Source organism: Phycodurus eques, chromosome 6, assembly GCF_024500275.1.
Source record: "Phycodurus eques isolate BA_2022a chromosome 6, UOR_Pequ_1.1, whole genome shotgun sequence".
Classification (NCBI taxonomy): Eukaryota; Metazoa; Chordata; class Actinopteri; order Syngnathiformes; family Syngnathidae; genus Phycodurus; species Phycodurus eques.
The window spans coordinates 6,668,087-6,693,179 of record NC_084530.1 but is presented as its reverse complement, the minus strand read 5'-3'; the positions used below and the strand labels follow the sequence as shown (position 1 = coordinate 6,693,179).

The following is a 25,093-nucleotide window of genomic DNA, read 5'->3' as shown; positions in this document are numbered from 1 at the left end:
GTCTTCCACCGAGACGACGATCTCCGTGGAAGGAATGCCTCCGGGAGCAGAGCCTGAGGAACCGCACGGATTATGGTGCAGTGTCACGACCGATGCCGGAAACTCGGAAAAGAGCCAACGATAGAGATGGACGGTGACCGCGACTGATGGGTGGAAGAAGGTTGGCAGGATCCACCGCAGTGGGGCAGATGTTCAGAGATACAGCGGCTGAAATAAGTATTTAAAACGTCACCATTTTGCTCACTAAATATACTTCCAAAGGTGCTATTGACCTGAAAATTTCATCAGATGTTGGGAATAACCCAAGTAATCCATACATACAAAGTGGAACAAATGAGAGCAGAAATTTAAAAAATGTAAAATGACCAAAAGTAAATAAAATTGATTGAACACATGAAAAAAGGGAAGTCCTAATTGATGGCCTACAAAAAGGTCTCTCAGGGTGTGAGTCAAGACACATCTCATGATGGGTAAGAGTAGAGAGCTGTCTCAAGACGATTGCAAACTAACTGTTGGAAAACATAATGGCATTGGTTACAGGTGCATATCTAAGCTTCTGAATGTCCCAGTGAGCATGGTTGGGAAGCCAATGGAAAGCCAATCATACCACCATAAATTTGCCTCGATCCGGTCCTCCTCGCAAGATTTCTGACAGAGGAGTGCAAAGAATAATCAGAAGATTTGTCCAAGAGCCAAGGACCACCCGTGGAGAGCTTCAAAAAGACCTGGAATTAGCAGGTACTGTTGTCACAAGGAAAACAGGGAGTAATGCACTTCGCTGCCATGACCTGTATGCACGCTCACCAGGCAAGACTCCATTGATGAAAAAAAAGCATGTCAAAGCTTGTTTAAAGTTTGCTGACCAACATTTGGACAAGCCAGTTAAATACTGGGAGAATACCGGTTCAGGGTGTACCCCGCCTCCCGCCCGAAGATAGCTGGGATAGGCTCCAGCGGCCCGCGACCCGAGTGAGGATAAGCGGTAAAGAAAATGGATGGATGCCATAATGCACACCACGTTTGGAGGAGAAATGGCACTGCACATCACCCTGAAAACACCATAGCAACAGTGAAGTTCGGAGGTGGGAACATGATGGTGTCGGGATGCTTTTCAGCAAATGGTACTGTAAACTTCACATTATTGAAAGAAGGATGAATGGGCAAATGTACCAAGACATTCTTGACAAAAATCTGCTGCCATCTACGAGGATGATGAAAATGAAAAGAGGGTGGACATTTTAGCAGGATAATCATCCAAGACATACTGCCAAGGAAACTCTCAATTGGTTTCAGAGAAAAAATAAATAAAGCTGCTAGAATGGGCCAAAATCTCACCAAAGCAATGCATATGACTAGTTTCTCCATAGAGAAGGCTTCTTGAAGCTGTCATCGCAAACAAAGGCTATTTTACAAAGTATTAAAAAAATACCAGCTGGCGTGTTCAATACTTTTTCCCTGTATCCTTTCACATTATTACACACAAATTAATGTCTGATCTTATTTGTTCTGCTTTCTTTGTATGTATGGATTAGTTGGGTTGTTCTCAACATCTGGTGACATTTTCATGTCAATACCACGTTAAGGAATATATTTAATGAGAAAAATGGTGACGTGTTAAATACTTATTTCAGCCGCTGTAGTTGCTGTTTATTTAAAATCTCCCTATATTTCCTAGTCTCCAATATTTGTAAACTCTGCAATATAAACGAAAAAGGCAACTCACTGTCGCTCAGTAAGTGACTATGTTACAGAGTGATTGTGACCTTTAGGGCTGACTCATGAACTGAATGATGAAACAATGAACGAACGTCTTTGCTGCAACCAACTTTTGGCATCAATTATTCATTTAACGGACAATTTTACATTGAACAGAGGGCTGCTGGTGTCATAATGGCAGTGGTCTGTTGAGAATCTCTGGTGTGAAAGTTTTTACGTTTTAACTGACAACTACTTCTAAAAGGGGGAAAAAGTGAAACTTGGATTCAAACATTATCTTCTAAATTTAGGGATCTAGTCTGGGAAAGAGTGAGGGAATTATTTGGTACTTCAACTCACTTTGAAATTAGTGTGACAAAAGAGAAAGGAGGACAAGAGCGAAGAGCTGACAACAAAAAATGAGAACGGCAAGGTAAACGTGAACCAAATGGGACATCGGGGGGAGTAGCAAGGAACTGGGTGGAACCCTCCCTCGCTCCATCCTTCTGCACTCTCTAGAATTCACTTATCCTCAAATCCCTTCCCCGACTTCACTGATAACAACAAGGAGCGGGCCTCGAGAGCTTAACATAGTGGCAAATCCAGCCGAGGGAGTGCCAATACACTCTGTGAGTCAACGTCCTCGGGGATTAGAGTGCTTTCCGGTTTTCTTCACCGAACACAGCATCCCCAAATGACTTTCATTTTGGTTTATTTGAAATAAATTGCCCAGAAAGTGGAGAGTTCAATTTTATGGATGACCTATCAACACTGCGATCCAATCAGCGTACTAAGTGATGTTGCAAGCGTGCTTACGGGGTGGGTGGAGTGATTCACTGCATTATCCATGCCGTGTTATAGGAGCAGCATCTACTGTATATCTGCATCTGCTCAGAGAAGACCAAATTATCCATCATAAACAAGTGTTTCCATCTCATTGTACATGATGGCTTCTAACACATTACGGATAAGTAGAACAGCAGTGTCAAGGGAAGAATCACATAAAATCCCCACAGGTAAAGGCTCCTGGGACTGTCCCGGAAGTGATTAGATACCGTTTCTTTCTACAGTATGCGAAACACATTAAGTAAGCTATCATATGTCTTGTGTGTCTGGCTGGCCGTAGAAGGATCATGACTGTAAACCTCAGTAGGCGCATGTCGGCCCCTATGACGGAAAGGGATTATGTGTCCTCTTGTCTGTTTCAATATAAACACATTTCAACAGTATGCACTTAGCATTACCATGAGAGGGAAGGGAGCGTTGCCCAACTGGGCACATCACCAGTGGTTTGCAGCAAACACATCTTTTATGGATGTGCTACTCTTCTGCATGTGTAAATGTTTAGCCTCTGAGGGCGTAAGAGTGTCTCATGGCGGGAAACATAATATCAGTTAAGACTGTGAGAGGGATAAGGCCACAAGTATTGTAATGCAAATTAAAGTCTACATTGCACACATTACTTTTGATAATGCTTACTGGCTCAACGTACACATATGTACAATAAACCATGCATGTGTACAGCTGTTGCACTGAGCCACGAACCAAATCACCCTTACACCCAACTTACTGTATATCACAGCCTTTACACCAGCGAGCTATGACAAAGAGACATGTTTTGACTTCAGACTACTCCCAAAATGAGCTGCCCACTCATAGCGAAGCTGCCTGCCAGGAAATCTAGTTTGGTGCTGTGAAACAACTTTGCGTGGCAGAGCTGGTGCATTCAAGCTCAGATGGCTCGACAATGTTACACTGCAGGAGCCTTAGTGGGAGTGTACAGTACATACAAACGACTCAAAACACTTCACACCCCGGACCCCCACAGACTCCCTGGAGCTACATTTGTGATCCAAATGCCAGCCTCTGTTCTTTTGTTCCACGGCTAAGTTTTTAACTTGCTGATCTTAAAACATTTTGTTTTTGGATTCCTTGGAATAATTGAACTAAATTATTTAAAAGACAAAACTTACACAGGTTTCTGCACAGTATCAATATGAGTTTTACATGGCACAAAACAACAAGGGATACAATGGTGTGATTGTAGTTAAAAATAAAAATAAAATAGAGCCATCACAACATCATTGCCACTCTGTTGCGGCATTCCAACTGTTCCTTGTACTTCCAATAGTGGTACCAGAAGTGCAACAGTGGTGCAATATCTCCTGTACATGTAAAAGCGTCCATGGACTCAGAATTTCCATTTAGATAGCTAATGATCAAACAGGAGCAATTTTACTGTAGCACTTTATCTAAATTAACCACTCAAAAAAGGTCAATGTTTGCTCACCTGTTAAAACGGTCTGTGGCTCTGACAGGCCCCAGACAGCAAGATATTGTTTTCTTCTAGTCTGAGATTTAATTCAAGGAAATACTAAACTGTCAATACACTAACAAATAAATGTGAAAATAAATTTGCAAAAGAGCAGAGAATTTTCTTGGTTAAAATTACTAATATGTTTCAGAAGTGGTAATGGCATGGGAGCAAAGTGTACCTTACCTATAAAGTGCACCGGATTGTAAGGCGCAATATCAATTAATGGGTCTATTTTCATACATAAGGTGCACCGACTTATAAGGCGCATTTAGCGAAACAAAACAGTCAGATAAGTCACTTATACACACACCATAATATTATGTTGAAGCACAGTACGTATTACTCCACAAGGCTCCTGACTACGGTAGCCGTAATGCTCCGACAATCCATCAAGCGGTGCGGTTTCGTAGCTTACCAAAGTCGTACTAAAACATTTTGACAGATTTTTGAGCACCGTGCACCACATAAAATCGGTTTGAGGTCAGTAAGCACAACCAGAATTAATACATAAGGTGCACCGGATTATAAGGCGCACTGTTGATTTTTGAGAAAATTAAAGGATTTTAAGTGCACCTACGGTTTTTGGAACAACTTTATGTACATTTTTCACATTTATTCATTGAGCAATTAAAAGTGCTGGGTTTAGCTCTTACATTCATTCATTCATTTATTTTCCGTACTGGTTTTCCTCATGAGGGTCGCGGGCGTGCTGAAGCCTATCCCAGCTGACTCTGGGTTGAGAGGCAGGGTAGACCCTGAACTGGTCGCCAACCAATCGCAGGGCACATTATAACAACCATTTGTTGTTATGTGTTAGTTCTAGTTCCACTACTTACTTTTTTTGATCCAATGTATGTCAACCATTCGCACTCACATTCACACTTGCGGGCAATTTAGAGTCTTCTCTTAACCTACCATGCATGTTTTTGGGATGTGATGGATGAGAAAACCCACGCAGGCACGGGGAGAACATGCAAACTCCACACAGGCGTGGCCGGATTTGAACCCGGGTCCACAGAACATGTGCGGACATGCTCACCAGTCATGTGCCTCCAATCTCTTGCATTAAAAATAATTTTGTGTTATGTTGCAAATGAAAGTAAGCAAAATAAAAGATTGTTGAGCAGATTTTTACAAGCCCAGTTATGCTGCTTTTGTGTAGTTACTTCAGGTTTAAGTATATTGGCTTACACTGCAGTAGGGAGAGTAGGACACCTGTCAGCGCCTCGGCAATGCAGTATGGCATAGCAAAAGACAATGCATACTGAGGGTATGGTCAAAAACCACACAGTCATAATATGTTTGTACCATAGTTTTATTTATTAGTCTGTTCTTTGTGCATGAACCTGATACACAGGACATGAAGGCCAAGGCAGTACAATGCAGGCCTGTGCCACAGAGAAAGGCAGAGAGCCAAGTCACACGCTTGCCATTTGCAATTCATTCAACATATAATACACCACTAGATTTTTTTTTGTACTGCTGTGGGAAATCAAGTGTTGATATCCTCTTAATGGTCATTACACTGGACCCCAGTGAAATACAACCAATGTGCAACAAAAGCCCGACTGTGGTGATTTACCATCTGAGATCAATTTGGTAAGGACTTCTTTGTTGATGAATGCAATTTTACACCATGTTTGAATCCTGTTTACTAGAAATAATCCCACTTGTAAGAATACAGTCTATTCACATTGTCTTAAATCAATTGAGCTGGATGAATTGAAAAGCCTCAGAATCAGAATCATCTTTATTTGCCAAGTATGTCCAAAAAACACACAAGGAATTTGTCTCCTTGTTCCGCCTGGGAACAGTTGCTATTACTTGGATTATGCTCAGTCACTTTTGTGCAGGTGTTTCCAGGTTTTTTTCATGCCAAGATAGGGTATATTTTCCCCGTTGAGGGACACAATAATTGAGAAGGGGATGTTAACTTACCCGAGCACTCTGTCCAGCAATAAGCTGATCATCTTCAGTCTGGACACTGGTCCTACTGCGAGTATCATAGTCTTCTTGTTCAAAATCGGAATCATCTTCAAGCTCCTCTGGTGTCTGTGACAATAAACGGGAAAAGAAAGAAAAGAGTCAAACCCTATAGACAACATACAGTTATGTACAGTATTTTTATTTTTAATTATGTATGCAGTGGAAAATTTCAAATTGTATGCTCCTGACGTAGTGCAATACAGAATTCGAACCATCCATCCTTGCATCCATTGTCTGTACCGCTTTATCGTCACAAGGGTCGCGGGCGTACTGGAGCCTATCCCAGCTATCTTCGAGCGAGAGGCGGCGTATACCCCGAACTGGTCGCAAGCCAATCGCAGGGCACATAGAAACAAACAACCATTCGCGCACACATTCACACCTACGGGCAATTTAGAGTCTTCAATCAAACTACCACGCATGTTTTTGGGATGTGGGAGGAAACCGGAGTACGTGGCGAAATCCCACGCAGGCACGGGGAGGACATCCAAACTCCACACAGGCGGGGCCGGGATTTGAACCCCGGTCCTCAGAAATGTGAGGCAGAATTCAAACCAAATGTACACAATTTGCACAAAACTAATTGTGTTTGCATATTGCTCAGAACCTCAGTAAGCATTACAAAAAAATATGTTCAGAAAGCCTGATTACTGTTTTATTATTATTTTTGTTGTTGTTGTTGACCGTTTGTATATAAGAAGGACATGTGTTGATAGAAGAAGAATGTGAGAAACAAGAATAATATACAATTGAAGAGTACCAATCCCGTTTCGTCACTTATCAAACTTAAGATAGTGTTGTTTTTGTAGTTTTATTTTCAAAATTTGTACACTCATTAAACATAAAGGATTTGTCAAGCTGTGACACAACTGATAAAATGAATGGTTCATTGGATGGTTCCTTTTTTTTTTTTTTTTACAGTGGTAAACCTATTTTTAAACTTGTTAAAATGAATATTATTTAAAAATGGCCTGTACTTCATTTTTGACACTAAAACAGACTGTATGTATTCACGATTTCCTTCCAGAAACAGTGTTTGAAAATACAAACAAACTGAAGGTCAACTAGTTCCACTACTTACTTTTTTTTAATCAAATGTATGTCAAAGACCACAACGAACAATTAATGAAACCCGATTCCAATAAAAGGACTTGCTCGTGCTTTAAAATATGTACAAATTGTTGCAGAAGTGCAGTATTTACGTATGTAGCAGACCAAACTCCTCAATAGATGACTAATGCTATGTCTAGAAGGACATTAGAACGGCATGAAAAATCGCAGCCCCCTCATTAATTGAAATAGGTCACGATGTGCAATGCAATGCAATGTGACATTGCACCATGTTGTACAATCACGCATCATCACCTGCTGATCCCTATCTTCCAGGGTATATGAGTAAATTCGACTGTTAAACTTGGGTCAGTAAAAATTGGAGACATATTTATTGTGATGAATTAACTGATGCATGTTCTCCCCGTCCCTGCGTGGGTTTTCTCCAGGTACTCCGGTTTCCTCCCAATCCCAAAAACATGCACGGTAGGTTCATTAAAAACTCTCAATTGCCTGTAAGTGTGAATGTGAGTGCGAATGGTTGTTTGACCACCTGTCATCAAAACGAGAAGAGATCGTCCAGGATGATGATGCACCCTTCCAGGCTCACTTTCATTGACCTCTCGGCATTTTACTATTTTTGAAGAGGAATAAGGAATTTGAAACTGAATTTGCCTGTTTATACAAAAATTTGAGCTGGGTCACTCGGCTTTTCTGAGAAGGCAGAAATTAAGTTATCATAACATTCAATCACAATTTTTCTTTTCTCTTCAGGACTGTGAGTAAATAACTATACTTTTACATCTCATACTGTATGTATGTAATACACTTGACATTTTTTGTGTGAAATATTTGATTTAAAAAGTCATGGATAACAAATCTAATAATTGAGCATTAAACATGATTTGGGTGGTGGTCTAATACATTTGTTAAGCACATTTTTTTTTGTCTCACTGCAACCTGAAGACATGCCTTCATGAATACATAATGATGCGATTTATCTTATTGGCTGGACGGACGGACAAGACAAATAGTAATAACCATGGGAAATGGTGGAAACACTATTCCATACAGCTTTACATTTAATCTATTCATATTTTCCTGCTACTCTATTGTGTGCATGCACGCCAACATAAAGGAAGGACAGAGCTATGCCTTTAAGAACTTTCCTTATACTTTTATACTCTTCTCAATACCGACCTTCAAATTTTAAATACTGTGGCAAATTGCTTTCTTCATCTAATGGCAGCTCATAAGATCTGTGCTGTGAAAAAAAAAAGAAAAAATCTGAGGGAGCTTTATCTCAGCTCAAGTGGGGGGGAAAAAATAAGGCCTATAACAATATGTGCACATAATGCATTACAGTTGTCACAGGCATTTTTACCGATATGATCGTCAGACAACAGAAAAAAGTAGTTTGCTTGTAAGAAGAATTTGAACATGGATGGGATTGTGATTCCAGCTGGTCCACGGAAGTTCAAAGCTGCCTGTTTTACATTATTTACCAGCATCAAATTATTTTCCGTAATTAAATTTTTTTCATGCGCTGCACCGGGAAAGCTTCCAGCCTGCATAAAGTTGAATAAATGAATTACATGGTGACTAGAGAAGGGCCAGCTCAGGTACAGAATGCAGTTAGTTTCATTTGAGAGTGTGAGCTCGTAGAACTGCTGTGATCATGTTGTTATTCAGCGTTCTTATAGTGATACACAGTTAAATGACCTGCGAGATTTATTGCATGGATGTGACATCTCTGAAATGAGATCGATTAATGTAAAATTTGTCAGGGTTGAGATTTTATTCATCCCCACCAAGGAGACAATATTGTATGGTACCTATAAATACAATGGTACTCATAAATACATGCCACTGATAACAAATAGGTTCATAATAGAAAGAAATCTGTACAGCATGTCTTGCATGTATCACTTCAAATGGACTGACATCTGTTTTTGAAAGATAGTCTTATCATTAGTCATTATGAAATCAATCATTAGATTGGGATCTCAGGATGCAAACAGGAGACTTCAACCAAGTACAGTATTGTAAAAAGACCATTAAATGTGTTGTTTTAGCAATGCGATAATGACCATGCAGTTGTGGTCAGACGTTTGTATTCTTCATGGATAAGAATAGCATCGTCAGTTGGGGATTTAAAGGAGTTATTTCATGTTCCTTTTCAGTTCCACTTATCCTCACTAGGGTCGCAGGCGTGCTGGAGCCTATCCCAGCAATCTTCGGGCGAGAGGCGGGGTACACCCTGAACTGGTCGCCAGCCAATCGCAGGGCACATAAAAACAAACAACCATTCGTGCACACATTCACACCGAAGGGCAATTTAGAGTCCATCAACCTACCATGCAACATACATAAATTCAAAATCTATATTTTGAATTTATTTTGGATTTTCTCTTATCCATACAGGGTCCGAATGAGAGGGTCCATTTTTTCCTCTTCTTCTTCTCCTCCTCCTCCTCCTTTCAGATTGTCCCGTCAGGGGTCGCCACAACGCGTCATCCTTTTCCATGTAAGCCTATCTCCTGCATCCTCCTCTCTCACACCAACAGCTCTCATGTCTTCGCTCGGTCCATCTATCAACCTTCTCTTTGGAATTCCTCAAGCTCTTTTGCCTGGCAGCTCCATCCTCATCATCTTCCTACCAATATACTCACTTTCTTTACTCTGGACGTGTCCAAACCATCAAAGTCTGCTCTCTCTAACTTTGTCTCCAAAACATCGAACCTTGGCCGTCACTCTGATCAGCTCATTTCTAATCTTATCCAACCTATCCTCATTTCTGCCACCTTCAACTTTGATTCCTGTTGTCTCGTCAGTGCCACTGTCTCTAATCCGTACATCATGGCAGGCTTCATCAGTGTCTTATAAACTTTGTCCTTCATCCTTGCAGAGACTCTTGTCACATAACACAACTGACACCTTCCTCCACCCGTTCCAACCTGCTTGGACCCGTTTCTTCACTTCCTTACCACACTCACCATTGCTCTGAACTGTTGACCCCAAGTATTTGAAGTCCTCCACCCTTGCTATTTCTTCTCCCTGTAGCTTCACTCTTCCCCCACTACCTCTCTCATTCATGGACATATATTCTGTCTTATTTCGGCTAATCTTCATTCCTCTCCCTTCCAGTGCATGCCTCCACCTTTCTAAATGTTCTTCCACCTGCTCCCTGCTTTCACTGCAGATCACAATGTCATCTGCAAACATCATGGTCCATGGGGATTCCAGTCCTACCTCATCTGTCAGCCTATCCATCACCACTGCAAACAGGAAGGGGTTCAGGGTTGATCCCTACTGCAGTTCTACCCCCGACCTCAAACTCCTCTGTCACACCTACAACACACATCAGCACTATTCTGCTACCTTCGTACATTTCCTGTACTATTTTAACAAACTTCTCTGCCACTCCAGACTTCTGCATAGAGTACCACAGTTCCTCTCAGTACTCTGTCATAGGCTTTGTCTAGATCTACAAAGACACATTGTAGCTCCTTTTGACCTTTTCTGTACTTCTCTCTCATCACCCTTAAGGAAAATAATGCATCTGTGGTACTCTTGCTAGGCATGACTGTTGCTCACAAATACTCACTTCTGTCCTGAGGCTAGCCTCCAGTACTCTTTCCCATAACTTCATGGTGTGGCTCATCAACCTGATTCCTCTATAATTCCCACAGCTGTGCACATGATCCTTGTTTTTAAAAATGGGCACCAGCACAATTTTCCTCCATTCCTCAGGCATCTTCTCACCCACTAGAATGCTTTTGAAAAACCTGGTCAAAATTATACATACAGGCACATCTATAAAAAGAACATCATGACAAATATTTTTTTTTTCAAAAAAATCAGTAATTTTAGAAAGCAAAACTCATTATATAGAATCATTACACAAATTAAAACATTTCAAGCCTTTGTTTCTTGTAGTTTTAATGATTATGGCTTGGAGATGGCGGTACAGTGGACGACTAGTTAGCACATCTGCCTCACAGTTCTGAGGACCCGGGTTCAAACTCGGCCTCGCCTGTGTGGAGTTTGCATGTTCTCCCTGTGCCTGCGTGGGTTTTCTCCGGGTACTCCGGGTTTCCTCCCACATCCCAAAAACATGCGTGGTAGGTTAATTGACAACTCTAAATTGCCCATAGGTGTGGATGTGAGTGCGAATGGTTGTTTGTTTGTATGTGCCCTGCGATTGGCTGGCAACCAGTTCAGGGTGTATCCCGCCTCCTGCCCAATGATAGCTCCGACCCTAGTGAAGATAAGCGGTACGGAAAATGGATGGATGAATGGCTTAGAGATATTGAAAACCCAAAATTCATTTCATCTCAGAAAATTACATCTATCCATCCATTTTCTGTACCGATTCTCCTCACTAGGGTCGTGGGCGTGCTGGAGCCTATCCCTGCTATCTTCGGGTGAGAGGCAGGGTACACCCTGAACTGGTCACCAGCCAATCGCAGGGCACATAGAAACAAACAACCATTCGCACTCACATCCACACCTTTACACATCGTGTAAAACGTTCAATATCGGAAACTCATGGTGTTACACCCTAATCAGCTAATCAACTTAAAACCTGAGCCTTTCAAAGATCTTTTCAGTCTGGGTCAGTAGTCAATCATGGGGACGACTACTGACTTGACAGATATCCAGAAGATGGTCATCGACACCCTTCACAAGGAGGGTAAGCCATAAGGTAAGATCTTTGCAAAAGAAGCTGGTTCTTCACGAAGTTCCGTATCCTAGCACATTAACAGTAAAGTGAGTGGAAGGAAAAAGTGTGGTAGAAAAATGTGGAACAGGGATAACCACAGCCTTAAAAGGATTTTCAAGCGAAATCCATTCAAGAATTTGGGGGAGCTTCACAAGGAGTGAACTGAAGCTGGAGACAGTGTATCAAGAGCCACCTCATAGAGGAATACTAGATATGGGCAGCAAATGTTGCATTTCTCATGTCAAGCCACTCCTGAACCAGAGACCACACCAGAAGCATCACACCTGGGCTCAGGACAAAAAGAACTGGACTGTTGCTCAATTGTCCAAAGTCCTCGAAAATTTTGTGTTTCATTTGGAAATCAAAGTGGCAGAGTGGAAAGAGTGGAGAGGCACAGAATCCACGTTCCTTGAAGTTCAGTGTGACGTTTCCACAGTCAGTGATGATTTGGGGTGCCATGTCATCTGCATGTGTTGGTCCGCTGTGTTTTCCACAGTCCACAGTCAATGCAGCCATATACCATGAAATTCTAGATCACTTCATGCTTCCCTCTGATGACAAGCTGTCTGGAGATGCTGATTTTATTTTCCAGCAGGACTTATCACCTGTCCACACTGCCAAAGGTACCAAAGGACCATGGTGTTACTGTGCTTGATTGGCCAGCAAACTCCCCTGACCTGAAAATCTATGGGCTGTTGTCAAGAGGAAGATGAGAGACACCAGACTCAACCATGCAAATGACCATAAGGCAAGCCAAGCAACCTGGGCTTCAATTTCACCTACTCAGTCCCACAGGCTGATCGCCTCCATGCCACGGCTCATTGATGCAGTAAGTTGTGCAAAGGGAGGCTCAACCAAGTATTGAATCCATAGAAATTAACATCTTTTTCACAAGCCTGACATTTTTACTTAAAACATCCTTTTTTGATTGCTCTTGAAAAATATCCTAATTTTCTGACACACTGAATTTCAGGTTTTCATTATCTACAAGCCAAAATGATCAAAATTACAAGAAATAAAAGCTTGAAATATTTCACTCTGTGGAATGAATCTATATAAAATAAAAGTTCCCCTTTCTAAAATGACTGACAAAACAAATATGGAAATTTTTCACGCCATATATATTTTTTTAGATGTACTTGTATGTTATACATATAGAATATATACATAACCCCCCCCCCCACACCAATATGGTAGAATAATTGATATTGATATTATTATTATAATATTTACATTCTTACCCCCGTAGCACACACAAAGTCATTCAGTGGATTGCTGACTTCCGCCAGGGCTAAACTAAACTTAAGCTTTATTAAAGTTGTTTGCCCATCTGAGCAGGCTACAAACATACTGGTTCATAAAGTATGAGAAAAGGACATTATGGTTCTTGACGGAAGATTCCATTCCATTTGTATGATGATGAAAATCAACTGGTGAGCATGAATTTCCATTTTCCATATCACCTATATCCAAATCCTCAAGTTTTTGCATTGTTCCGTATCTGTCCTACTATGTTCCGCTGTAATATGTATCAGACATGGAAATAACAGAGCAAGTGGTGGCCTGCAAGTTTTGCACAGTACTTGTTTCTACAAAGGAGGATTAAGCAATAGACCAGAGTTACAAAAATAAAGTTAAAATATTCGGAGAAAATAAAAAGTAATTTGATGAGATTAAAGATAAAGTTACAAGTAAAAAACTTAATGGCGGAAGAAAATGTACTATTAAGAGGAATACAGTAAATTTTATGAGAAAAAAAAGAAAGCATACTTTTATTTGAATCAGGTGCTATTACGAAACTTGTTTCTTCTAGAGGAGCAAAGTGACATACCCTGATCATGAGGACAGCTTTTCTGATGTCCCGGACACCATCGTAGACCAAACGGGATGCGTCGATGAATTCATTCTCCTCAAAGGCCTGTGGCGGGTTTGTACTCAGTGCCTCGATTGCTACCTCCACTTGTTCAGCAAAACGAGGCATGACTTTAGGAAGAAAGTGGGGAAAAAAGATTTAGAAACTTGACAGAACGCGTTAACTTAATATTCCATTTGCTATCGTGAAAAAGGTGGCTTTGCATTCTATAAGTCCCAAAGATTTAAGCAATGGTATGATGCATTTGGTTTGGATGAATATTTATAGACACTCAAACACGAAGACTCTGTCTTTACTGCAGTAAAAAGAGTCACACTAAGCAAAATAAAACTGGCATAATGCAACCTCCAGTGAGAGAGTGTAAATACCATCCTGGCAGTCATAAATCAGAGGAAAACAACATCATTATCTTATAAAAGGAGTTTGACCTGCCATCTTAACATTTGGACTCAAGACTCAGTGTGTTCTGCACACATTTTGATTGGAGTATAAAGCATGGTGAGTAAGAAAGAAACAATCTAAATACCAGTTAAAGTGAGATCTGAAAATCAAGGTTTTTTATAGGTTTTAGTGATTGTTCATTCTACAGTTCCCCTTTATTATGCAGATTATGCAAAAACTCAAGAATCATTGGTTGAAGTTACAGTTAATTGGAATTGGAATTATTAATATTGTGAAATTAACACACCGCAGTGCAAGATTAAATCTATGGTCGAGAACGATGTCACTTGAACATCATTCTTGCATGTTGCAGGTGTTTGTGTGTGTGTGTGGTGGTTGGACGTTCCTGTTTGTGTGGTACACCTTTAAGCTTTCAGTGCTATTTAGTCCAAAGAAGAAGAAGAAAAAACACTCAGCCTATCAAATCACAAGGCCCAAAATGGAAAAATGACCAACGCATTTTGAGCGGTCAAGCAGTGCAAGAAAAATTCCTATTGTGTAGAAAACAGAGGTGAGGGAGGCGATGCTTGTTATGCGTTCGATTGAATTGTGCTGAAATTAAATAGAAATTGTAAAGTACAGAAGGACAACACTGGAGGCTGGTGATAAAAAAATAAAATAAGATAGTAATAAAAAAAAAAATCACGAGCAATACTTTTACATCCACCTAAGTCGTTATGAAACGTAACATTATAGGTCTCTTCTTTTCAAACTTGTTTCACCTTAATTATACTCCTCTTTTAAAATAGGAGGTGATGACCTCCAGTGTTGAAATACGCCACCACGCTCTTTCACACATGAACTACCGCTTTCCAGTGCTCCCCATCACACAAAAGTATAAATGTTTAAAATCTATAGACTCTTTAATAACGCTGTTCAATTGGGGAAAAAAAGACGGAATTGAACTAGCCAATTTGGAGGAATTACAACCCAAAATTACAGGCGGACTTGATGCCCCAAATAGCTCTTTTTAGTACCTTGCCAATCAGTTTCAATACATTGCTAGATGGATCCATCAAAGCGACCACACACTATCATGATTATTATCATAATTTTTTCAGTGATTTTCCAGATCGAGTTAATTAATATTTGTTTTCTTGAAGTAAGGTATTTTGAGAAACGGCGCTTTTGCAAACATTGATTATTATTAGTTTTCTATTATGAGTTAAAAGAACAATGTTGTGTAAAAAATGTCACAAAGTAACAGTGTTAACAAGCGTATAAAAAGGAAAAAAAGAAAAACAGCAAAATGAGCATTAACAACAAACAATGTTGGCAGTTTAATGGTTGTTCCTGCACATAAATGTGATTATAATAATCCCTACTACTTTCTCTATGCTGTAGATGACTGAATTGAGTCAATTAGTCAGCTGGCATCACATGTGCACATATCTGAGGCATACCTCTATTGGCATTAAACTATGTTTCATCAAACATAAAAGGTGAATCAAAATCTCTCACTTTCTTCATTTTTAATTTAGTTTAATCCACTTACAGGAGCAGCGTAAAAAAAGGCTTTTGGGAATTTCTGGGAAGGCATTTTAAATCGAAATATTTAAATGTTCTGCAAGCTCTTAATGAGCAAGGTTGCTGACGGAAAGGAGTAATTTCACTCATTCCTGTTGAGAAATGAAGAAGGGAATTAAATGTGACCATGTAGGAATGCATTTTTTCACCCTCCAGGCTTAGGCAGTTTAAAGTAGGAAGTTATGCAAGAACAATGAAGAAGCTCTAGTGCAGAGATGGCGTGCCCCTGTGAGGTGTTTAACAAGCTCGAAATAGCACAACCCATTTTTTTTACTTTTTTTTTTTTTTTTTTTTACCTAATCCTCAATTCCACACGAACAGTTTGGATAGTGAACTGCAAAAGCAATCATATACACATAAACATCAGTCCTCAGTGCATGGCAATTGTTTTGCCTGTATAACTTTGTGCATAGGGAGTCTCTAAAAATTATATTGCTAACCATGAAAAATGCTTTATTACTTACCAACACGTTTATGAATTGAACACACTATAAAGACCACCACAACCAGGAAGCAAAATAAACCCAACTGAAATACAATGAGAAACAAATAAATCTTTAAAAGCTGGCCAAAAACTAGGCACAATTTATGAGTAAAGAATGTTTTATTACATAATGTACACATCCATCCATGTTCTATACTGCTTGTCCTCATTGGGGTCACAGGTAACTGGAACCTAACTGACTTTAAGTGAGCTGCGGGGTATACCCTGGACTGGTGTTCCAACGGAGTTTCAAAGATCTCCTGACTGAGGCAGACGTGCTAACCACTAACGCACCGTGTTGCCACAATACATTTGATACATTATATTTGTTTTCATAGTGTCCCCTGTTCATTAAAATTCCTGCAATGAAAATATTCTGCTCAAAGACATTTGAACAGGAACATGTCACATAAAGAAACATGTTTGCTTCATTAGGTATTTATCCCCTTAGAAACATCCTCATCGTATGCTCTTTTCATTACAAACTAGGTGCTCATTAAGAGACCAATCTTATACAACCAAGTTGTGAATTTACTTCCCTTTCTGGCTAAAACAACTTTTCCGAGACGTATAAAAACTAATATGAATTTGATGACAGACTTATGGGTTGAGCAACATGATCATAGCAAACCTGCACAGAGTGCACAGCAAGGGTCTATTGAGGATAACACGTGCTTGACACACCGGCCATAATATTTGCCACTGAATTCAATAATTATGAAAAATATATTTAACAAATATTACCCATATATGCTTTTAACATATACCAGTACAGTACAAATAATTACTTTTGCTATCTGAAAAAAAAAAAAAAACTTTAAAATGTTTTTACGGAGCATGGGGGGAAAAAAAAGAAACTTGTTTCTTATTCTAACGATAAACTTTTTCATTCTAAAAACTTTTCTCATTAGAATGATAAACTTTTTCGTTAGAATAAGAAACTTGCTCATTCAAATGATAAATGTTCTCGTAAGAATCAGAGACTTCCTCGTTAGAATGAGAAACCTCATCCTAATGAGAGAGTATAGTCCATTGCATGTGTGCACGTATAAAAGAGCCTTATACATTTTGGTTTGCATTTCTGTGTGAAAATGACATTGCAGGAGTTAGATCGGTTATATTTTCACCTGGGACTTTATTACAAGGACATTGCTGTTTGATTGCAAGTCGTCACCATTATGTTCTGTCTGGGAGACATTTAAAACAAATTTTTAAGTCTTAAAAACTTAAAAAAAAAAAAACTGTTCTGTATTGGTTGTAAATAGTTGTAAATTAATAGTAAGTACTGTAATTTCCCCCAAAATGGTCAAATGTCAATAGTGCGCATTATACATAGGTGTAGGAGAAAATGAAACGAGGGCTGCATACATTTTACAAATGTATGCAGCCCTCGAGAGTTTATGAAAAAGCTGTACACTTTCATTCCACTATGCCACTGCCCCCTAGAGGTTATGGAAAAGTTGTACACTTTCATTCTTGTATGCCACCTAGAGGTTATGAAAAAGGTGGAGACTACACTTTCATTCCAATATGACGGGTACATATGACTGCATATATGTACAATTGTGATCATAAGTTTACATACCCAAAATTTTTGAAATTTTGTTTTGTTTTGTTTTTTTAAATACGAGTGATGACTGAACAACAACAATCATTAATTTCTTTATGGTTATGTTTTGTTTAATGATAATACTTATCTGAAATGCTTGACAGTTTAATTTGAATCTCATTAAAATAAAATTAAATGTGTTTCGCCTGGTCCTTCATGTTTTCTTAAAAGAAGAAACACATCTTACAAATCCTGTAAGATGTGTGTTTTCTCATTTACGAAATAAAAGTAGGGCTGTGAATTTCAAAATAAGAGCAAGTAAATAAAAATAAAGTATTATGTGTTCAAATAAAGTGCTTAACTTCAGAATAAGTCTTTGAAAAAAACCTAACAAAATACAGATAATACTTCATGCTTCGATCATATGGGTAGAAGCAAAATCATGCATTGAAAAAAATGCATTATACATAGGTAGAAGGGTTTTCCAGAATTTTTAGGTCAACTTTGGGGGTGCGCATTATACATGGTAGGCTTTACACGATCAGGATTTTTGGGGCCGATCACCGATCAGCGAGTTTAAAAAAACGATAACCGATCACCGATCCGATTACAAGATGGAGGAATGTGTCTATTTAAATGACCTATTCATTTACTGTATATACTTGTGTACTTAATTGCTCAAAGAATTATATTTACAATAAATAATGTATCTTCGTTCCTCTATTTATGCCAGTGAGGCATAGTGACAGACAGAACAAATGAAAGGTCTTCTTTTAGTTGGCAGGAAGTAAATACAGTTATTAATGTATCCAGTTTTTGTGACATTTGTGTTTGTTGGCGTTGCGTGAGAGTTTTCAATTGTAAAATATGCTCCTTGGCTCCATAAACGTTGGAAATCACTGCTCTAGTCAGATCGTGTATTCTAATCAGTCAAGTCAAACCAACATTACAACATGACAGAAATAATGGGTGCTAACTTATTGTAATGAAATAATTTTTTATTAAATTACTGCACCCACACCGAAACTTTCGAGCATTTGACAGAACAGCGGCATGTTTACGTACAACCGTTCGTGGTACCACTAGCTTGCTAGGCAGCATAACATTTTGTGGCCTGCTTGTGAGCCGTATCGAATTAAAATTATGTGAACAAGCAAGCCTTAAACGAACGTCCTCTCCTGAGCACCGGTGACCACCAACACACCTTTTTCCCCATTTTGTCCTTATAAAACAGTCGGCTCGCTCCACTCTTGTCGTCGTCGCCATGGAACGGGTGTATCCGGTCACATTTGAGTTGACAAGATAAAGCCCAATGATCGTAAAAAACAGGATGCGGTGGTATCGGAATACAAGATTTTATTTCAGTAGTCTGACAGTGCAATCGTAAAAGAGCAAATTTGTCTTGTAGTTTGATCCTGGCATGACGTGTTGTCTGTTTCAGACATGTTGTCTGTTCCACACCGCCGTCAGATAGTTCCAATACTACGTCAAAGGACACGCGACAAGGCTAAAAATAAACTAGCTTTTGGATTCAAATATACCGTGCACACGGCGACACGGAGTAAATGTCTTTTGCAGAGCCGATCAATGACGTCGTTGATCGGATCGGCGAATTATGACATTAAAGTAAAAGTAAATCATCGTAAAATGCTAAATATCGGCCGATACCAATCAGCCCGATAAAATTGGTGTAAAGTATAATACATGGGTGTGCATTATACACGAAAAATTATGGTATGTCCTGTAAATAGGCTACCGTTCGCAGGAAGCTACTGCACGACAACCGACCAACACAGCAGGAAGCTTCTGGTAGAAGGTAAATAAGCTACTGTTCACAGGTAGACGTTTCTCATTCTAACGAGAAACTTTACTCATTCTAACGAGAAACCTTTTCATTCTAACGAGAAAGTTTCTAGTTCCAATGAGAAACAAGTTTTTTTTTGGTTTTTTTTCCATGTCCCTTTAGGGGCTCCGTACATTTTGGAGTAACAGACGGTATTAAATGACTTTACTTCTGTTGCAATGAGCCCAAAATGTACATGCATGACGTGTGGGCCACTATGGGAATATGTGTTATTACTCACTATAAAACCCTGGCTAAATCCCATTTAACATGCCCTGATGTAATAACTAGGAGTAATGCCACACCACCTCTTGAAATGGCACGCTAAGTTAGGCCGTATATCAGTTTTTTAATCTACCCTCTCCAGGCACCACATTAATGATTGACTTTAAAACGTGTCACCCTCTTTTTGCAGAGGAGATTAGTTTAAACATGGGGAGTTACAGTGGTTGGCAAAAAGTGTCTTGTAAGAAGATGGGAGGAAGAGGGTGGGAGAGGAAGAGTTTGACCATAACCACTTTTCCCATTAAGCTATTGATTTCTCCTCCTCTCAAGGACACGATTCAATCCTGGGCCATGTGTAGATTGTCTGTCAGGAATCTATGGCTCAGCTTTACACACAAGAGTTGTGTTCCTTGGCCGCCATTATTTGGCCGGCCCATTAATCCAATCACACTCAATATACGAGAAAGAAGGATGGGCAAATTGAGACAAGGTCAGAGGTCACGCAGTCGTGATATGTCTCCTGGTGTTGATGTGGCCCTTGTCAAAAAGATGGACAAGTAGTCGTGGAAGTAAACAAATGCAATTGAATGAGAAACAACCAACCACATGGCGATATACACATACTGGGTGGAGGAAGTCAGGGAGGGAAGGGGGGGACATCACATCAATGAATTCCACAAAAAGCTCGAAACACTTAGTGAAATCATTGGTGACAGCTATTGATTTTTTTGGAAGAGTCGAGTTAATTGGACTTGGTACCCTCTAAAAGTGTGTGGTCGCACATCCTTTTCCTTTGTTCAGCTACATTTAATCATCTTTCCCTCAGCTATAGATTTCCCCTTGACTGTGATCAAATCCATAGACTTCAGGTCTTTGAGGGAGCGAGGGAAGCAAAAGTTCAGGAGGATCAATAAGTGCTTCACAGTCCAAATCAGTTGTGTATTGTAGCCCTTAAAAACACTGCAGCTAGAACCACTAAACTTAGACCAGGAACAGAAACACAAGTTGTTTATCGAAGCGGCAACATAGGAAAATCATGTTTTATTTCCATCCATCCATTTTCTACACCGCTTATCCTCACGAGGGTCGTGGGTATGCTGGAGCCTATCCCAGCTAACTGCGGGCAGGAGGCAGGGTACACCCTGAACTGATTCGCAGCCAATCGCAGGGCATATTTAAATAAACAACCATGCACACTCACATTCATACCTGCAGACAATTTAGTGTTCAATTAACCTACCCTGCATGTTTTTGGAAGGTGGGACGAAACAGGAGTATCCTGAGAAAACCCAAGCAGGCACGGGGAGAACATGCAAACTTCACATAGGTGAGGCCTGATTTGAGCCCGGGTCCTCAGAACTGTGAGACAGATGTGCTAACCAGTCGTCCACCATGGCGTCCATGTTTTATTTATTATTATTTCCCCGCTGCATCTCAATTACACCATGCAATTAAGAAGACTTACATGTTACGTCCTCTAATTTTCACAAGATATGGGAGTTTTCTTCATCCATCCATCCATTTTCTGAGCCGCTTCTCCTCACGAGGGTCGCGGGCGTGCTACCCCGCCTCCATCGGGCAGGAGGCGGGGTACACCCTGAACTGGTTGCCAGCCAATCACAGGGCACATACAAACAAACAACCATTCACACTCACATTCACACCTATGGGCAATTTAGTCTCCAATTCGTGCATGTTTTTGGGATGTGGGAGAAAACCGGAGTGCCCGGAGAAAACCCAAGCAGGCACGGGGAGAACATGCAAACTCCACACAGGCGGGGCCGGGGATTGAAACCCGGTCCTCAGAACTGTGAGGCTGATGCTCTAACCAGTCATCCACCGTGCCACCGGGAGTTTTTTTTAATGGCCAAAAATATTCACTGAACCTGAATATTTTCAGCCAGAAATGACCCAAAAAGGCATTTTCAGTTTCAGACCAAAATACTTTTGTCACCGAAATAAATTGACTAAAACAGGATCTTGTTATGTCGCAAGCGAAAACTGCAGCCAGTGCGTGGTTGTGTATACTAGATAATAAAAATAATAAAAAACAGTGTACACACATTGAGCAGTCGCCCAACCTCCCTGCTTTCAGTTGTTCGTATCAGCAAATGCTTGTTGCACGCTATTAAGCTACCTACGAGCTACAGCTAACGCGGCTAAATACGATGGCGAGCCACGGAGGCGAATGTTTGCATCGTTTCAGCAGAATAGTGGAGTGTAATCAGAAAAATATATGTATTCCAAATTCTTGTGGTCGGTCCACACGATGAGTGGGTGTTCGGTGCCTTCCAGGAAATGCCACCATTCCTCCAACGCCATCTTCACTCCCAAGAGCTCCGGGTCTCCGATCCCATAATCTTTCTCCGCCAGAGACAACTTGCGAGAAAAGAAGGCGCAAGGGTGGACAGTCTGAGATCACTGAGACAGCACCGCACCAATCCCCGCCTATGATGCATCGACCTCAACTATGAACTGCCTCTGTGGAGCCGGATGAACGAGGATAGGAGCTGAGGAAAAAAGTTTATTTAGCTCACAGAATGCCATGTCGGCCTTTTCAGACCATTGGAAGGACGTTAGGGTTGATGTGAGCGCAGTGTGGGGTGCTGCCACCCGACTGTAGTTCCGAATGAACCGCCAGTAGAAGTTGGCGAAGCTAAGGAATCGCTGCAGCTCCTTTCTTCTTGTGGATGCTGTCGGCCACTCAGTGACTGCAGCTACCTTGCCTGGGTCCATTTGAAGCTGCCCCTCAGCAATGACGTAACCCAAAACGGTGGTCTTTGTAACATGGAACTCACACTTTTTTGCTTTAACAAAGAGCTTGTTCTCAAGGAGTCTCTGAAGTACTTGTCGAACATGTCGTTTGTCATCTGTGACGGAACGGGAGAAAACCAGGATGTCATCCATGTACACAAAAACACATTTTCTGATCATGTCACGGAGGACGTCATTGACTAGTGCCTGGAAGACAGCAGGGGCATTGGTCAGGCCGAAAGGCATTACGAGGTACTCGTAGTGCCCTCTATGGGTGTTAAATGCTGTCTTCCACTCGTCTCCCTCCCGAATGCGGACAAGGTAGTAGGCCTGGCGCAGATCCAACTTGGTGAAAACTGTTGCCCTGTGAAGGGGGAAAAGGCAGAGTCAATAAGGGGCAAGGGGTACTTATTCTTAATGGTGATGTTATCAAGGCCACGATAGTCCACACATGGATGGAGGGTCTTGTCTTTTTTGTCCACAAAAAAGAAGCCTGCCCCCACCGGTGAAGAGGAGGGCCGGATAATACCTGCGGCCAATGACTCGCTGATGTAGGTCTCCATGGCCTCCTGCTCTGGACGAGAGATGTTAAAAAGATGGCTGCTAGGTAGCTGTGCACCGGGCTGTAGTTCAATAGCGCAATCGTAAGGCCTGTGTGGGGGTAGAGAGGTGGCATTGTCTTTTCTGAATACTGGAGCTAGGTCATGGTAAATTGAGGGGACACCTGATAGGTCAGGGGATTTACTCCGACTTTGGCCACTTGGGGGCACCTCAGCAGATCGCAAGCAGTTCTCATGACAGAAATTGCTCCATGAGGTGATCTTGGGCACGGTCCAGTCGATGATGGGGTTATGGAGCCTCAGCCAAGGCAAGCCAAGCACAATTGGAACTTGAAGACAAGGGAAAACATGAAAACTTAAAGTCTCAAGATGGTTACCTGATAGCTTGAGGGAAACGGGAGCAGTCTCTTGCTGGATATGGGTGATCAGCTGTACCCCAGAGACAGCCGATGAGGTAGGCAATTTTAGCTTTGTCGGTGGAGTACGACTGCGGTTGCTGTTCAAACACAAGTGAACACTGAACCAAAAAGCCGCGACAAGACCCTAGATTGCCATCGTAAGGGGCTGGTGCAGGTATATACGGTTCACACATTACGTGGGTGAGGGGGGACGTGGGAGCGGTGGATGCTGCAGCAGGCGGCTGTGCGCAAGGCTGGAGTGAGGCAAATTGGTTTTGGAGGGATGTGAGAGCTTGTGAGAAGTCACGTACCTTTTGAATCAGGAGGGTGAGGGCTTGGTTCTGTTGCTCCAAAAGCATGCTCTGTCCGGTAACTGTTTGGCGAAAGGGATCCGTCTCCGCTGGGTCCATGACAGGCCAGACTATGCTGTCAGGATTCAGGTTGCAAGTTGGACCCAGATGCAGAGAGGACAGGGAGATGAGTTTGTGAATAAAGGTTTATTGCAGCTTGGAAGCGAACAAAGGAACTCCGAGAACTAAATCCGGGATTGGCAGGGTTCCAATGAGGACCGGTCTGGCAGGGTAGGAGTCCGTGTTGTCGGTGGGCCGCAAGAGGTGAGCACTGATTTGCAGGGAGCAAGGGCAGATGGCTGACTGGGGACAAAGAACAAGAATTAGGTAGAGATAACTCCCTCGGTCTTCGGGAAGCAAAAGATAGGCAAGGTGGCTGGGCTACGAACTCGATGTAAATTGATGATAGTCTGGCGACGAGTGTGGGAGTCCCACAGTGTCTTAAGAGCAGTCAGGTGTAATTAGGATGACAAGGTGCAGCTGCTAGACTCCAAAACGTCAACCCTGCAAAGCACTCATGACACACACACACAGGCTGGACTCAGGGTACTGAAACAGCAACCCTGACAGACAGTGTGTTTAACAACTTCAAAAATAAATTTCATAGGGAAGCATATTTTTTCAGTCAAAGCGCTGAGGAATACAGTGCATGACACACTGTATGTTTGTGTAGATAAGATCTCTACATAATGATGGCAATAAACTCAAATAAAATTAAATTCACATAGAACACAATTACAAGTCTGGGTTGCTACTAACTCAAGCTTGACACTTCATGGAAGATGAATGAAACAGCAGCAGAATTGGATCGTCTTAATGTGAGGCAAGGTTATAGTCATCTTGGAAGCGAACATCTGTCCAATGTACTTTATCAATTAAATACCCCAATCAAATGAAGAGATTCATGTAATAATAGAAGAGATTGTGGCTAACGTATAACTAGTGCTGGAGGTCTATTCTGGGGGGTGTCAGTGCCACTCAGAGTGATGACTGGGTAAGCACGTGACTTACTGCTGTTGCAATTTATCAGCTAGATGCAATGATAGATGATTGCATTACCAACTATCCCACATGAAGAAGAAGAAGAAGAAGAAGAAGAATCATCTTTTATTGTCATAAACATGCATGCATGCACACGAAATTTGTTCTCTGCATTTAACCCATCACAGTGAACACATACACGTTAGTGGAACACACTGGAGCAGGGAGCATTTCGGGGCATCAGTGTCTTGCTCAAGGACACCAGAGCCGTGAGTCCGGGGGATGTTGGCAGATGGTCCATCTAATCCATGGCACATGGATGCAACAAGGAAAA

The 25,093-nt window shown here is 41.1% G+C and overlaps 1 protein-coding gene across 2 annotated transcripts in view; it reads right to left on the bottom strand.

Moving 5' to 3' along the window:
- Positions 1 to 25,093, bottom strand: part of ctnna2 (catenin (cadherin-associated protein), alpha 2) — a 338,765-nt gene that overhangs the window by 22,100 nt on the left and 291,572 nt on the right. For both annotated transcript variants that reach the window (XM_061679158.1, XM_061679159.1), the window contains 2 exons: positions 13,606 to 13,757; positions 5,951 to 6,064 (listed from right to left, as the gene is read on the bottom strand). In XM_061679158.1, coding sequence (XP_061535142.1) covers positions 5,951 to 6,064; positions 13,606 to 13,757 — 266 coding nt within the window. The remainder of the gene's footprint in view (positions 1 to 5,950; positions 6,065 to 13,605; positions 13,758 to 25,093) is intronic.